The sequence below is a fragment of the Daucus carota genome, chromosome 8 (assembly GCF_001625215.2).
Source record: "Daucus carota subsp. sativus chromosome 8, DH1 v3.0, whole genome shotgun sequence".
Classification (NCBI taxonomy): Eukaryota; Viridiplantae; Streptophyta; class Magnoliopsida; order Apiales; family Apiaceae; genus Daucus; species Daucus carota.
In genome coordinates, this window is record NC_030388.2 from 15448049 (window position 1) to 15464334 (window position 16286).

General features: G+C 34.0%; 2 protein-coding genes across 3 annotated transcripts; one reads left to right on the forward strand and one right to left on the reverse strand.

Moving 5' to 3' along the window:
* Positions 1-4465: 4465 nt before the first annotated feature.
* On the reverse strand, positions 4466-12413 carry LOC108199579 (thiamine thiazole synthase 2, chloroplastic). 2 transcript variants are annotated; one of them, XM_017367465.2, is made up of 2 exons: positions 12239-12413; positions 4466-5559 (listed from the first exon to the last, which is right to left on the reverse strand). In XM_017367465.2, the coding sequence occupies exons 1-2, from the start codon at positions 12396-12398 to the stop codon at positions 4604-4606; spliced, it is 1116 nt and encodes a 371-aa protein (XP_017222954.1). In that variant the 5' UTR covers positions 12399-12413; the 3' UTR covers positions 4466-4603. The 2 variants fall into 2 exon arrangements, with proteins under 2 accessions (XP_017222954.1, XP_017222953.1); XM_017367464.2 differs by lacking the exon at positions 4466-5559 and adding an exon at positions 10893-11175 and having other exon boundaries at positions 11379-12372.
* A 2021-nt stretch (positions 12414-14434) lies between these two features.
* Positions 14435-14961, forward strand: LOC108198196 (uncharacterized protein At4g04775). Its single transcript, XM_017365960.1, has 2 exons — positions 14435-14602; positions 14674-14961. The coding sequence occupies exons 1-2, from the start codon at positions 14435-14437 to the stop codon at positions 14959-14961; spliced, it is 456 nt and encodes a 151-aa protein (XP_017221449.1).
* Positions 14962-16286: the final 1325 nt, after the last annotated feature.

Sequence of the window (16286 nt, forward strand, 5' to 3'; positions counted from 1 at the left end):
CTCCTTATTCTAGTGATATAGTGATATAGTTCATGGTTACTGTTTCATTTAAGTGTCAAGGGATCTGTATAGTTTCGTAACTCCTGTACGCTAATAATTACGATTTCCTGAGCATAACAATTATAAATACAAACTCAGCACTGTGGTTCATAAGATATTAAAATAATTACTATTAACATGGAAAACTTACAGTTATATCTTCTCTCAAAATACAAGATTAAAACATGGAAAAATATACAAAACTTACATATACAAGACTCCTTAAACGCTCCATAGAAACATATCCCATGAAGAATATACATATTCTTTATTGTGCAACCGCTATATCACACCAGAGGCAGAAAAAGAAAGACAGGATGGCACTATCAGTAAACGCTATGTCTGTACTTCCGATATATAACATAATAACATGTAGATATTATGTAGATAATAATATATGTCCCCAATAATTATATCACTCATTGGTGGATAGGAAGATCTTTTGGCCACAATTTAAGGAGTGTTTAATTCAGCAAGTGCTGATTGTGGAATAGGTAGAGGAAGGGTGTGCTAGTCAGTTAGTAGCATCCCGCCAGGCATTGTATCCTCCAAAAAGTCACAGGATCAGTTTCGCAGTATAACTAGATAGATAGACAAGCTAGACAAGCTTTAGCGGCTACCAACTCTACATTTCATCCTTATGCAAGGCCATTATTATCTTAGCGGAAATATAATGATTGCACAGGAGTTCTAGATGTACTGAGGATCCCACACTCGAAATATATAGGCGAAAGACCATAGGGCCAGAAAAATGGAAAATCTATCCGAAGTCCTAACTCGCTACATAACTCGCTACAAGTGGGACTCTGGGACAACACATCCCTGACCCCTTAATATAGGGAATGGAGGCCAGAATAAGGAATGTCATCTTACATCATATTGACCCACAAAAATATTGCACAGGTAAGTAATCTATACTTATAAATCCCCTAACATATGTTATAATATATATGTCTATTATCATTACCTACATAACATTTTATTATTTCATTCAATTCATACTGTGTAAATCATTTCATGTCAAGTTTGAGAATGTATGTTCCTTCCATACGGCCAAATTACATTAGCAAATATGTAAATTGAACAGAGAGAAAAAAGGGTAGGGCCGGGAGACAGCAGTTATTAGATCCCGTGGGACAGCCGAATAAGGGTGGAGGGAAATTGTAAGATCAAGTGGGACGAGCAAAGGGGGGCAGGGGACGATAACTGTAAAACCCCGTAGAGTGGGTACAAATCCCAAACAACTCCTTCTAGGGATGGAGATGGTGCAGAAAAAAATATTACGCGAATTTGAGAATCAGGATCTCTGTCCTGTACCTGCACGGAAGAGTTCGAGAATTAAGATTCCTGCAGCCCCTTAACTGCCCCTTTGAATCTCTAAATGTATCCAGACAACTGCATCTCAATTTGTACATCCAGGCCAAATGGATTTTGTTTTCGCCCACTGAAGATTAGGGTTGTTACACTAGCCATCTATATATTTAACCTGTCATCGTTCCTCTTCCCTAAAGTAGAATACGCAAATGCTCTGTATTCAGAAGATAATGCGAAAGACATATATTTTCCTATGCAAAGATCTTAAATCATTAAGACATCGTGACACACAATAATACACTAACACTCCCTGTCATCTAAATAATTATTTCACTATCACTGCTTTAGTATATTTTTCATTACAAACAGAGGGTCAAGATTATTTTCTCAAGCTACAATAGTTTGGATAAATGGATCAGTACTAAAATGAAAATTGCGAACACATTAGAAACAGGAAAGGATGGATGCACAAGAGCTTAAGAATAGTGGAGGCCATGAATAGGGGAAGCAATAAGCAGAAATACTTTAAACAATAAGCTTTGGATACGCTTGCACAATGGTCTGGGAAGAAATGAATAATATGCTAAAAAGTCTTTACATTTGCTAAAAAGTAAAAATTCATTCACTTTTCACCTAATCAAACGTGTGACATGATAGAATTTAGAGTCAGTCAGCTACAACTACACCAAATTTGGAATCAGTTGTTATAGTATTATATGTTAAATTTGATTATGCTCAGATATACTAGCTATCAAAAAATCTTTATTGACGAATTCAGCAAAAACCCATTCACTTGCATGCAAATGACTTTAAGGTTCATATGCCTAAACATGTCAAGCACACCAAGAGATCATTCTGTGTTGCTTAACAGGTGATTTCCATATTATAATAGGTAGCCTTGTGGTCCTTAGTTTCAACATATAAGAATTATCAATAGTTTCTCGAGTAAAATGCAAGTGGTGGCTGAACTACATAAAGTAAAGCCACTAAGTTAAGATGTTGCTATGTAGCACAAGTAACAACATAATATTACGTCTATATTGGTTGAGGGAATATAATATCCATATTATAACTATATCTTCTCAAAATATTGAATTACTGCCATCCTATATTCAATTTAGTACTTCCTCTCACAAGGCTTTATATTCCCATAGAAATGAACTAAAAATGATAATCACAAACTATTTCTATTGAATAATAGTCCACTTAGTCTAGAGTGAATAAGGTGATGGTCCGGAAATTATAATCCCTGGAAACAAACATATGATTAGGCTTACTATTACTGATGGGATGGCGTAAAAGTTTCCTAATTTAATTCTTGGTTAAGCTATATTACTAAGGGTGACTACCTGTTGTTGCCAATTAAAACAATACACAACTGCACACAAAAAAGAATGAACCAATGTTACAGAGAACGTGGGACGTGCTATAGAATCCCGAAGCAGTTCGTCCGTCCCAGAACACGATTTGTTTACGACCAGATCGTCATCGGTTCATGCTGCGCTTCGTATTTATTTGTGAACTAGCTAAGAAATGAAGATAAACAGATCTGAAATCAAAGGAGAAGGAAAGAATATATGAAGGGGGAAAGATTGTATATATTAAAGAAGTACAGAGTAATAGGAGAAAACAAAGAGGAGGATGCCTCGATTCTCCGTTAAAGTTAAATAGCTGTACATGTGTATATCTAAATGTATATAGCATATGTATCTTGTACTTAGAACAAAGTTCCATGTAGTCCACATATTTACTGTAGTACCATAGACCACGTATGTTCTGCAACTATAGAATGGCATAAAAACATTGCAAAATGTGTTATTTTGCAAATCATGTTCTATAAACATCATTATTTTGTTAAAAATTTTGACAATCCTAAACATTCTACAAGTTAAATAGTGAAAAATACATTATTCTGCAAAACATGTTAAGTTTGCAGAACATATTTACATATTACAGAACATATGTGTTCTACTTGTCGAACATAAATGATTTTCAATATTTTTCATGAAATAGTGATATTTATAGAATGTATTTCACAAAATAACAAGTTTCATACATTTTGCAATGTTTTTTATGTCATTCTATAGTTGCAGAACATACGTGGTCTACGGTACTAGAGTATAAATGTGGACTACATGGAACTTAACTCCTTGTACTTAAAGTACTACTTTTTGTTTTAACAAGTCCTTTTGAAACTTTGACCATAGTCAATATATGCATAGCTGTATTCCAAAATGTTAGTTGTAAAATTAATTCTTAACTTTTACATCAATATTGATCGTAACTTCTTTAGTATTTTTATAGTTAATGTTATTTATTGTCTAATTATAATATATAGAATAGCTAGAATGTATATTAGAAAATAACGTTAAAAATAGTTTTAATAATTTAATTATAAAAAATTATTTTTTTGTGCCCATACGTGCCATCTTACAGACATACTGTGACATTCGGACCCAAACGTTTCATCGTACTGGATTCACTCGATGTAACCTTGTTTAGAGTTGAATCCCGTCCCTTGTAACAATGGAATGATCCTTACAGTAGAAGTAACACAAGTTGAATATTAATTCATCATAGCATGAATAATTGCTAGCGGTTAATGTAATTATGGAATGATGGCCTGTCATAATTATCACTAACAGCTATAATATATGCCTACATATTATTCTGCAATGAATCAATTATGCACTACTGTTTTATAATCAAAGACATGTGTAAATTTCAGTTTAGCTCTAAATATAGATATTCAGTGAACCTTATCTTTTAACAAGTTTGGACGAACTGGATCAGGAATAAGTATTGTGCCAGGAACAAGACAAACAATAGTATTTACTTCAGGTTCCAACAACAAACTTCCATATAGTAGCACTTAAGAGCACAATTAATCAACTGTTAAGATGCTCAATGAAAGTATCAGAAAAACACCTATGCAGCAATAGAATGAACATAAAAATATGATCTAAAAACCTCTCTAATAACTGATAATATTAAAATATATTATCCATTCATTAATAGTATTGGCAGCTAGACACAGAAAACAAATTCCAACAAATATTAAGACCATAATGATTGCAGGAAGTTTACTTAATATCCAGTCACAGTGTACGACTAATCAAACAAAAATGTAGTATCGAATGCAGTTTCATACTGCAGCTTTTTTCTCGAGAGAGTTATACAATGTTGAACATGTAAGAAACTAGCTTCATACCTATAACGAAATTGATGAAATTTCTTTTGTCCTCCAACTTCAGTTCCAGCTCGAGGGCCAGTATCCGTGAATCCCATACCCCGTCTTCCAATTATCCAAAAGCACAACCCTATTGACAGCCAAAAATGACACGAACAGCGCCACAATCATCACCAACCTCTGCGCATTCACATTCCTAACCCTCACCAACACATGAGTCATCAAAGCCAAAAACAACCCGACAATAGTATACAAAAACCCAACCGCAAACCCTTCTGCTCCCAATTGCATTCCCGATCCCTGATAAAAGAAAACAAGCTTATTGGGATCATTCCTATCAGGAATAACCATTGGCATTTTCCTAATAATATTAAACATAGCACCGGAAACACTAAAAAAGTACACAAACACAGCCCCGGACATCCAAATCTTCCAATCATGCAAAAGGGTATCCCCAGCAATCACTCTCTTAATCAAAAAGGGCAACATTATCAAAACCCCCAAAACAATAAACCCCATTTGCTTCTTCGAAACAAGCGGAGGCCTAACAATATTCCCCACCACCACATTAGCTCTCGACTCCACAAACTCCGCCATCGACTCCGCTAACCTCGAGAAATCCCCAGCATCCATCTTAACAGGCTCACTCTTCATATCCTTATCAGTGGGCCCCACAAGCCTAATATGAGGCAAAGAGTTAACACCAAACTTCGCAAAAGTGGCCTGAGACTCACCAAACTCAATCACCCCGAAGAAAACCTTGGACAACTCATCTGGGTTGCCCTGATTGTTCTCGAAAAACGATTTGGCAACGAGCTTGAACTCGGATTTGAGGGATTGGAGCTGGAGTTCAGGCTTGTTGTGGAGTTGGGTCGCGTCGAAAAAGATCAAGAGAGAGAAGGAGCGAGGGTGGTGGGAGAGAATGCGGCGGAAGAGAGAGTCAGTGAGGTGAATAGCAGCGGAATCAGAGGCGGATCGGAGGGATTGGAGCTCAGAGAGAGGATCAGTGGAAGAATGGTTGGTGGGTATGAGGGAGAGAATGAGAGAGATGATGAGGAAACGGAGGAGAGTCGTCGCCATTTTGGGATCTGAGTTTTCAGGATGGGGAGACGGTGACTTTGGTTCACTCTTGGGGAAAGAAGTCTCCAATGTAGTTAGAGAGAAAAACAAAGGAGATTTTGCAGATTTTAATCAATTTTTTAGAAATAATATATCACATACATAAATCATAATCAATATTATCTTTTTATATCAAATTATTTGTTCATTTAAAATATTATTTATCTCATTAAGTTTGTAATAGGGTTTAATCCTGTACTTTATATCATTTCATAATAATATTTACAAAAATTAATATCATCTATATTATTAATATATTATCTTAATTATTTTATAAAACGATATAAAATAAATTTATGTATGTTATTTAATTTTTTTGGAATTAGGATTGTTCTTTTCTTCAGTTCTGATTTCTTGTCCAACTTAAGCTTAGGGATCTTCGCATCACTAGAAATATTAATAATTTGACATTCTAACTATACATCTGTTCATAGATCAAAAACTATACTTTCCTGGAAATTCAAAAAACTTTTCTCATTTCTATTTTAGTCCATAAAAAACAAAAATGAAGCAGAGACACTAGTTTTTACATTACGTCTATATATTTATGATATTCTAGCACAATCTGTGTGTATATAAATGATAAGTTCTGATTGGTTGTTCAATACTATTCTTTGTAAATTGATTGGTTGAAAACATTTATGGTGGATTGAATATACAATATAATTGTTCAGTTGTATTGTTCCATGTGTAGTTAATTATCCGTACAAAATTTCTTAAAACATGTGCCATTCATGAAAGGAGAAATGTTTAAAGAAACAGAGAGAGTAGCTTGTTATATCGAATGCTAACTTGTAAGGTACATATTTTGTCACAATACCACATCTGTTGATGGGCTTCCTGATTAACGGATACTACAATAGCATCCTATCCGATACTATAATAGCATGTGATCCGTTGATCAGTTACATTTACTTATGCAAAATTATAATAAGTGTTTTGACTTATCATTAAAACTAACATATTTATAACACTGTTATTACCTCACTATAAATGTAAAAACCTATAAAACTTGTGTTGGAGCGTAACTTTTTGTTTCTTCCTCAAAGTCGATGTAAAAGTACTCATGGTGTTATTTGTATTTCTAAAATTTTGTTGGTTTCGGATCTTGTGTCTTTCTTCTTTCTTGTGGTGCAAAGACTACTGACACCCTGCTAGTGCGTCTAGGACTTGAGTTTTCAAATGAAAATCATCTCAGTTCACTTCACCTCATTACAAAACATAAAAAACAATATTTATGAAAGATAATATTATTTTATAAAAAGAGTTTTGGACTAGTATGATATAAAACTAGGCCGATTGTAATTAATATTCACTAGATATAAAAATTATCACTAATGTTAGTAAAAAGTAATAAAAATAGCAAATATTTAATTAGAGCAAGTCCACTGGACGAGCCCAAATGCACCGGCAAACTTACTTTCCTGCAAGCCACTCATCAAAAGGCGGGTTGTTTAAAAAAGTGAATAACTAACTCCAATGCAAAAACCAAGTCCAACTTTTGGTAGACCCTACTTGATTAATTTTAAATAGTTTATATATTATATTTAAGTAGTAAATATAATTTTGACATGATTGATTTAAATAGTTAATATATTATATTAAAGTATTAATATAATTTTGACATGTTTTTTTATTTTTAATAAAAAATAAAAAAAACTAAAAATTAAATTAAATTAAAACATTACTTACAAATTAAATGCATTACATAATAAAAAAAATTACATTCAAACAAATTAACGACTATTATGGAACATTGCAATATGCTCAACCAAATCGGATTGGGGTTAAATATCAAAGTTATCACTGAACTGGAGGTCATATATCACTTTGCTCACTAATCTTAACCGGGTCTCATTTCAATAATTGAAGTCATAATAAATATCAATCAAGTACCTCCAAATTTCAGTTCAAGGAGTAAAAATATTATTTATAAAGTTTGACACATAATTTTGATAACTACCACAACCAATTAAAAGGTTATGACTTCTAGTATTTATGATAATATACTTAGATTTTATAAAGTCTATTTGCTATTTATTTTTTATTTTATTTGTTTTAATTAAAAATAATAGTATATAAAATTGATAAAATCTAACTATATTAACATAAATACTAGAAATCATAACATTTTACTTGGTTGTTTTAGTATTCAAAAATAATGTATCAAAATATATAAATAATTTTTTTACTCCTTGAACTATGATTTGGAGGTACTTGATTGATATTTATTGTGACTTTAATGATTGAAATGAGACGCCGTTAAGATTAGTGAGCAAAGTGATATATGACATCCACTTCAGTGACCACTTTGATATTTAACCCAATCGGATTGTAGCTGACGATATTTTTGTTTGTCGTGAATTTGGATATTTCTTTCGATATATCTTTTATAAGGGGCTAAAGATTCTTCGCCCAAGTTTCGATGTGGTAAGCCATCTGTTGCATCATCGTAAGTTATTACAGGGCCAAATGAAGTGGCATATGTGTCTCTCTCGTCCTCGCCAATCATATTGGGTAATATGATAAATGCTCCCATTATTTTAACGAGATTTGCTTTATCCCAAAATCATGCAGGACCGCGTACAATTGCAAATCGATACTGCAACACACCGAAAGCTCTTTCAACATCTTTTCATTGGCCTTCTTGATATTTTGAAAACAATTTTATCTTCTCACCTTGCGGTCAAGAAATTGGTAGAGGCAATCAAGTGTCACTTTGTTGGTTTTTTTTTATGTCTTTATTTTAAAATTATAGTTTATTATTTATTTTCTTTAGTATTTTTATTAGATTTTATCTTATTTTCTTTTAATCAATTATATACAAACACGTTTTTAATAATACTTTGTTCACGAATATATTTCCTTATTTTATATAATATGTATAAATTTTATATATCGACTCATATTCCTTTTATTTTGTTTGATCTTATTTTCTGGTTGTTTGGCAGGAATTTTTGAAAGCGATTTAGCTACAATTTTGATGAAAGAAACTTTATATAATTATCAGAAGATAATATTTTTATCTTTAGTCTGTCTGTAAACAATTTATATCTTTTGTGAAGGCTCTTTTTCCTCCTTGGGTTTTACTTTTGCGGGTTTTAACGAGGGCTTTTTTGGTGGGTTATTTCAGACATTGAAGGCGATGTTGTCTAAATGTTTGGGTACATTTTCTTACTTTCGGTTAGATGTTATACTTTTTTGAATGAAGTAAACTCTATTTTTCCGCACATTGTATCTTCAATTTCTTTATATTAATGGAATTATCTTTCTTATGAAAAAAAATGTTGTAAATAAAATGTTGAAAAGTCACATATTTACTACATGTCGACAAGTCTAAGTAACTAAGAGCATGTCCAACGGTGTTGACCAAAAATAATTAACTAAATTGAACATTTAACACAATGTGTAAAATTTGTTGAGCCTATAAAGTATATTTTGATTCAATGATACTGATTATATTGATTGTCTCTATTTTAAAAATGGTATGTTATTGTTATGGACCTATAACACATTGTGTAAATTTTGTTGAACTTGTAAAGTACATTTTGCTTCAAAGATACTAGCTATATTGATAGCCTATTTTTTTAAAATGCTATGTTATAATTATTCCAAACGATTATAAATAAAAATATATTGTTTTAATACGATAACAGATTACGTGAAATCTTCTTACAGGTCTCTAATATAGTCAACATCAGGAGGTTGACTAAAATTATAGACAACAACAATGTCTCATGGATTTGATCTTTTTACATATTTTTTATAAATTTTATTTATTGTATGTATTAATTACTTTTAGGTAAGAGTTCTACAAGTGTTTTTCCCACAAACTCATCATATCACAAAGTCTTTATTAGCATATGACAAAGTCAATTCCCACAAACTTAAGTCTCTATCCAAAGTCAAGATAAATGATAGTAAAAATCACTTATAGGTATCTCTTTTATTCTACCAGAATTTACTTATTGCAAATACAAAAAGGTTGTAACAAGTGAAGATGTTGACCAATTTATTCTTCATAACGTACATACAACAAATATTTTCCTTATATCGTAAAGCGGAGAATACAACAACTCTACTCCTCATATCTCAAAGTGAGTTGTCAATTGGATAAAGTTTTATCAAAGTCGATTTCACGACATGAATATTAAAATTGAACACATAAACACACAATGAAGCCGTATCCGTATATACCCCAAATATTGATGGTTAAAAGGGCATTAAGCCTTTTATATATTAACATTTATATCTTCTTGTAAATTTTAATTGAATTTCTAATCAAAGCGATCTCTCTTTTATTAAAAATATTTTCATAGTATATTATTTTATTAGGAATATAATAATACAATACATATAATTTTGCATTGTTTTTAGGGAATTATTTTCTTTGTCAATTTTGTTTCGATGATTTTCTGATTTAATTGTATGAAAAGTAACTCCACGACAGATGGTGGAGTATTGTGTAATATAATATTATATTAAAATGGCATTGTTAATTGTTATTGTATGATATTATAATATATATTTTGATAATTTTTTTTGATGAACCGGAATTTGAGTGTCTGATGATTATTATAGTATAATGTATAGTTTATTAACACATCTAAATTTAGGAGGAAATTTTAACTTGTTGTAATTTTAATTATTTAACAACGTATAGATTGATCTAACCATATGTTTTACAGATTTAGCAAATTTTACATGATATCTTATGGGACTAATTTAGACATCTCCAACGGCGTTGGCTATAATCCTTGGCTAAATGGGATGTGTAAGATATTAGGTAAAATTTGTTGAACTTGTAAGACATTTTGCTTCAACGGTATTGGCTATAATGGTTGGTTATAATTTAAAAATAGTATATTATTAATATTTTGGATTCTTAAAATAGAATATATCAGTTCAATATGATAATAAATGATGTGCAATCTTCTTACAGATAGACAACAGCTAAGCATGGTTGGAGTTGAGTTTTTCGAGCCGTTGACTAATTTTTTTATATTTTAAGTATGCCAACTCACCTTTTAGCCAATGGATTTCAATGGTTGGAGATGCTCTTAGATGATAAGTTTTTAGCAAAGGGAAAGAAATCTACATGATATTTAAGTTTTTTTTTTTTTGAAGAAAAAAAAAATATTTAAGTTTTTAACGGAGGAAAGAAATCCACATGATATTTAATAATATTATTTCTAAACGCATTACTAATGTTTGTAAGAACGAGGAAAGGTATCGGTAAACGCCAGGGTACATGAATAAAATCAACCACACATCTTGTATCTACAAAATTAAGCACAAAGGGAAACAAACATTTGTTTTCCTTGTCAACACAGTATTATTCTTCCACAAAATCATCTTACAACAATCATTTAAGCATCAACAATGTCTTCAGCTGCATCAGCAATCACAAACTCTGGTTGTGCCTCTGTCAATGCATTTGGCAGTCCCAATGCCCTCAATGCCAAGTGAGCTGCTTTCTGTCCGGACATCATCATAGCCCCAAAAGTTGGTCCCTGAAAAAAGTATAATTCATCGTTTAGTTACTCTTGAGTAGTGTTAGCACGAGGTCCAGATAGATTGACGCTAATTAAACACAATAATAAAAAGTGTAAGCGGAAAAAAAAACCACAAACAATTAGGTAATAAAATTAGTAGAGCTGAAATTATTACCATAACTAGTAGAATAGGAAAAAAAGATTAGTGAACAAAAATTTACCATTCTTGGTGATCCATCTATTTCAGCAACTTCCATGCCAGTAACAATCATTCCAGGTACAATTTCTCTGGTAAGCCTAACAATGGCATCCTCAGCTGCATTCATGTCGAGGGCCTTCATCCCGGGAACGCTCTCAATCATGCCGATGCTCCTCAATCTCTTGACACCAGTAGCTCCAAAGGGACCATCATGGCCACAAGAGCTAACAACCACCTTAGCCTCCATGACATTGGGGTCCATACATGACTGTGTGTCATGATTCATGGACACCAAAGCCCAGTTTGTGACAACTCCAGCTACTCTGTCTCCTCTGACAATCAGATCCTCTGCAGCCACAGCATTGAAGAGCTTGACATTTGGCCTAGCCAAAAGCTTGCTCATGATAGTGGAAGTGAAAAGTGCTGCATGCTTGATGACAACGTAGTTATCTTGCTCATCGTACTCAATTTCAAGCTCGTCTAGGAACTTGTGGGCTGGTTTACGCACAATCATAGCAGAAAACAACTGGCCTCCGAGCCATGCACCTCCGCCTGGACTGACAGACTGCTCAATGATGGCAATGTTGATGTCAGGGTTCTTGCTGAGCTCGTAGGCACACGAAAGTCCTGCAGAGCCTGCTCCAACAACGACGACATCTGTGTCAGCATATGTAATCATGTCAGTCATGTATCTTCGTGTCATTTCTCTAGAAACAATGGATTCCTTGATAGGGCTGAATTTGAAGTTGTCTAGGTCATAGGGGGTGGATAGTGAGTTGGTGATTGAGAGGTTTTGTGGGGTGGATTTGATAGGTTGGAATGATTTTGAGATGATTTGGGAGCCATGGAAGGAGGACTTGTTGTCGAGGAAAGATTGTTTTGTGGTAGAAGAAAGAGAAGAGGTCAAGGTTGTAGCCATGGTTGCCATTAGATATAGTAGTCTTAATGAGTTGAGTTGCTGGTTGTGAAGATTGATAAGGGATAGTGTGTTGCAGGGTAAGTTATATACTACAGTGAAGGTAATGAAATATCTAAAAAGCATTCATTGAGTAGGTTGAAGAAAGTGAAAGATAGGATTTGAATGGTATAAAATGGAGCTTTGAGTTGATATTTTTACAAGTTGAGAAGATTTTTTAACATCAGGTGTAAAGAGCACCACAGAACTTCATAAAGTTAAATCTCTCATATGTTAACATCAGTATCTTTTTTCTAGCTGGTTTTATCATAAAGAAGGAAGTGATAATATGAATATTGAAAATAACATTTTTGAATTTAGTTCAAATACTGATATTTGTTATTCATATTTATAATTTAATATTTTAACAACAGAAAGATGAGATATATCATCAATCTGATAAACCAGTAAAGAAAGGGAGAAGATTCATAATGTTGAACCATTGAATGTCTCTGAAAAATATAAACCATAGAGCAAAGTTATGTTGGATTCTGCCTTTTCCTTTGTTATCTCAAGGTTCAACAAACGGAACTAGTATGATCATGGATCGTACTCAGACAGAAATGCTGGTCGTTTTCATATGTACAACTACAATCAGATATGAAATATACATAGAATATTTAGAACTTTAGATCCTAAGCATTCAAATGTGAAAGTTATGCAGATACAAGACCAAAAATTCGATCTTTTAGAGCCGGGCTAAAAGAATAGAACCCCAAGTTTTGGAGGGCAGTCAGGACTCAAAATCACATTTTACTGATTTTTAGATAGAAGTCAGGGCCTATAAAATAAATTACAGCCGGGCTAAAAAAATAGAATGTTAAGTTCTGGAGGTCAGTCAGGACTCAAAATCATATTTTTACTGATTGTTAAATAGAAGTCGGACCTATAAAACAATTGTTTATAAGTCAGCAGGGGCAGTAGCATAGGTTAGCCCCGCTGGTTCCTCCCCTGATGTCTGCATGTACATCTCTGGTTCCCCCCTGGCCTATACTTCATAATCTGGCTGTGGATACAAAAGAGGTGCACAGTCTTCCATATCTGGTTGATTTAGCATGAAGCTTAAGGTTGTTGGAAGAGTCTCTCCTGGATTTGTCATAGCTTATTATGTATGTGTTTAAGTAGCCATATCTTTTTTTTTCATAGACCTGGAAGGCCATCATTACTTATATTATTGATTCTATAAAAAACTGAGAGGATGATAAATTGAATTAAATTTCGATGCTTGTTTACTGGAAGTTGGACAGAGCCAACTCGAGATGAGCTAGATCCTGAGTTTTTTGGGAACAGGGTAGGGTGCAATTTTTGCTCCAAACAGAGTTGTATAAATATGGGGTTGGAACGAGAGAGATGAGGCATGTGTTATGGTATGACCCTTGGGATTTTCAAACTTATTAATTTTGGTACAGTCATTAGATTGTACAAGTCTTTGTTCCAAAATTATAGCCTAAATCAAATTGGATTTATGTTAAATTTATCTTAATTTAAAAGTTACCTCCTAAGAAAGCATATGCAACACAGTTTGTTTCAGAGCACTGGAATCTCTTGGTCAATAAATTTGCAGATAATACATAGATAGAGTTCCAATAAAGAGTATACAAGAATGTAAGCTAGGAAAAGAAGTTCTATCCCAATGAAGAGCCAGTGTACTTGTTTTCAAGAACATGTATGGCAGATGACTGGGAAACAAGAGGAGGTCTAGAGAAGACAGAAACCATTATTGTCAAGGTACAAGGAATTCAGCGTTAATGGATGTCAATGCCAATGTTTATCAATTACAACAAAGCATTTATGGGATTAATGGGTTAAATCTCAAAATGCTCACTCAACTGAAGGGCTGGTATCAATTGCCTCACTCTAGTTATCGGCGTCTCAAGTGTACCACTCTAGTAGACAGTAATGACAACGACGTTAATTATCTCTGTTGACCTAACGGGAGATATTACGTGGCTGTATTGACTTTGACAGGTGGACTATAACGTTACTGAGACACTGACGTGTCTGATACAACGGCTACATATGCAATGGATATATAACAAAAGCTAGGGTTCTTTGTGAGAGCTTTGATTAAACAAAAAGTTTTAACAAAAATCTCTAATACCTCTCATCTATATCTTCTGTACATGGCAACAAATCAAAGCCCCATAGGTAAAACTGGTAGCTCTTCATCGATCGACTCAGTGAGGAAGGAAGAGCATAAGAGTTGCTTTTGTGGAAGAAGAGCTCGAGTTTTTACTTCTTGGACATTGAAAAATCCGGGAAGACGGTTCTACACTTGTGCCACTCCAAAGGTATGGCTGTAAAATTTAATTTAGAAATAGAGTTAAATATTAAATGTTAGTAATTATGGAATTTGATGTAGGAGAACAATGGATGCCACTATTTCGAGTGGTTTGCAGAAGAGTTTTGCCCCAGATCTTTGGATGTCATTACTCACTTGAATCATAGGAGAATTTATCTTGAAGAGAAGCTTAAAGTTGTTGAAGAAGATCTTGCTGAAAGCATGGAGAAGAAGAAGCTTCTAAAGGTTGAGAGGAATTTGTTGATCGAAGCAAGGATGAAATTGGAAGCTGAGAAAAATAGGATGAAAAAGCAGATGAAATTGTGTGTGGTTGTTGTATTGATTGTAGTGTTGATTGTTTCTAAGTAGTTGCAGGATAGTAAATGTGGTAGAAGTATGGTTGTTAGATGGAGTGAATGTGCAACACTGATATGGCATATATATGTATGTTTTTTAAAATGAAATCAGATGCTTATGTTCCTGAAATTGCAACAAGAATACATACAAACAAGTATAAACAACACAGTAAATGTAAAACAAAAGATGTCCTTGGGTGGATAGATCTTAATGTTTTCGACAGAGTACCATAACTGAGTACATAATATCAGCAAAATAAGTAGCAACATAAATAGTCTTTAGCAAAAGCAACACCCATAACATAAGTAGAATAATAGTGTTGACTAATTTAAAGCTCTATGGGATCATCAGGGGTATTTTCGAAGGTGAATTTGCCCTTCATCTGCAGTCTAACAGATCTCCTTGGTGACTGAGAGGGTTGTGAAAGATCTCCTTGCATGTTTGTGGTTTCTTTGCTGGTGGTCTGCTGAGAGGTTGCATTACAGGGAGGTGTTGAAATTGGTGGTGTCCCCCCTGTAGATGCAAATGGCAGTTGACCAGGGGTAGGCATGAATACTGCTTTTCTACCAACATCACCCCTAAGCTTGTCACTGAAAGCTGTATAATTTTTTCCACTTTTTTCCCACTCATCTACAACCTCACCTCTAACAAAAGGCAATTTCTTCCTAGGCACTGTTTCAAGAAAAGATAAGGGTTTTCTTGTCCTTTCAACATCACCCTCCTTATCTTTTATTTCCCTATCTTCTTTCTCCACCTCATAATTTTCATCTTCTGCAGTCACAAAATTCTCTTCTTCTCCCACACTAGCTTTGCCCTTCTCTCTTGAAGCTCCCCCTTCTGAGATGACAACACCTTTTTGTGCTCTTCTAACACTCAATTTCTGCCTTTTTAGCTCCCTTGCAACTGGTTTCTTAGTAACTGGTGCACCATCTTCAACTCTTTTGCCCTTCCGGTTAGTAGACCCCTGCTGAGATTCCACTGCCTTTTCTTGTGCTTTTTCTTGTGCTTTTTCCTGTGCTTTTTCCTGTGCCTTTTCTTGTGCTTTTGCTTGCTCATTTTCTTGCTCATTTCCATGTGCATCTGCTGTGGTGTGAACTTCTCTAGTAGGGCATTTGGAAACTCTGTGCCCTGGTTGCCTGCAGTGACTGCAGCGCATCACTCTCTTGTTGGTAAACCTCTGCAACAATATGCCCCTGGAAGGTTGAGACTGGCTCCTACTACCCCCCTCCCACTCCTCTCTTCTCCTCATTTTCTTTGGTCTCCCCCTGAGTTTCTTAGGAATTGGTGGTGGTAACATCTCCTCTCCCCCATGAAAATCCCAAAAATCTTCACCCTTC

Excerpts from the sequence above, each read along its gene's own strand:
- LOC108199579 (XM_017367465.2), bottom strand. The coding sequence starts at position 12,398 with ATGCTTTTTAGATATTTCATTACCTTCACTGTAGTATATAACTTACCC. Across the intron at positions 5,560-12,238 it reads CTCTTCTCTTTCTTCTACCA|ATTCTTCCACTGATCCTCTC; the intron begins CAAAACAATCTT and ends TACCCACCAACC.
- LOC108198196 (XM_017365960.1), top strand. The coding sequence starts at position 14,435 with ATGGCAACAAATCAAAGCCCCATAGGTAAAACTGGTAGCTCTTCATCG. Across the intron at positions 14,603-14,673 it reads ACACTTGTGCCACTCCAAAG|GAGAACAATGGATGCCACTA; the intron begins GTATGGCTGTAA and ends AATTTGATGTAG.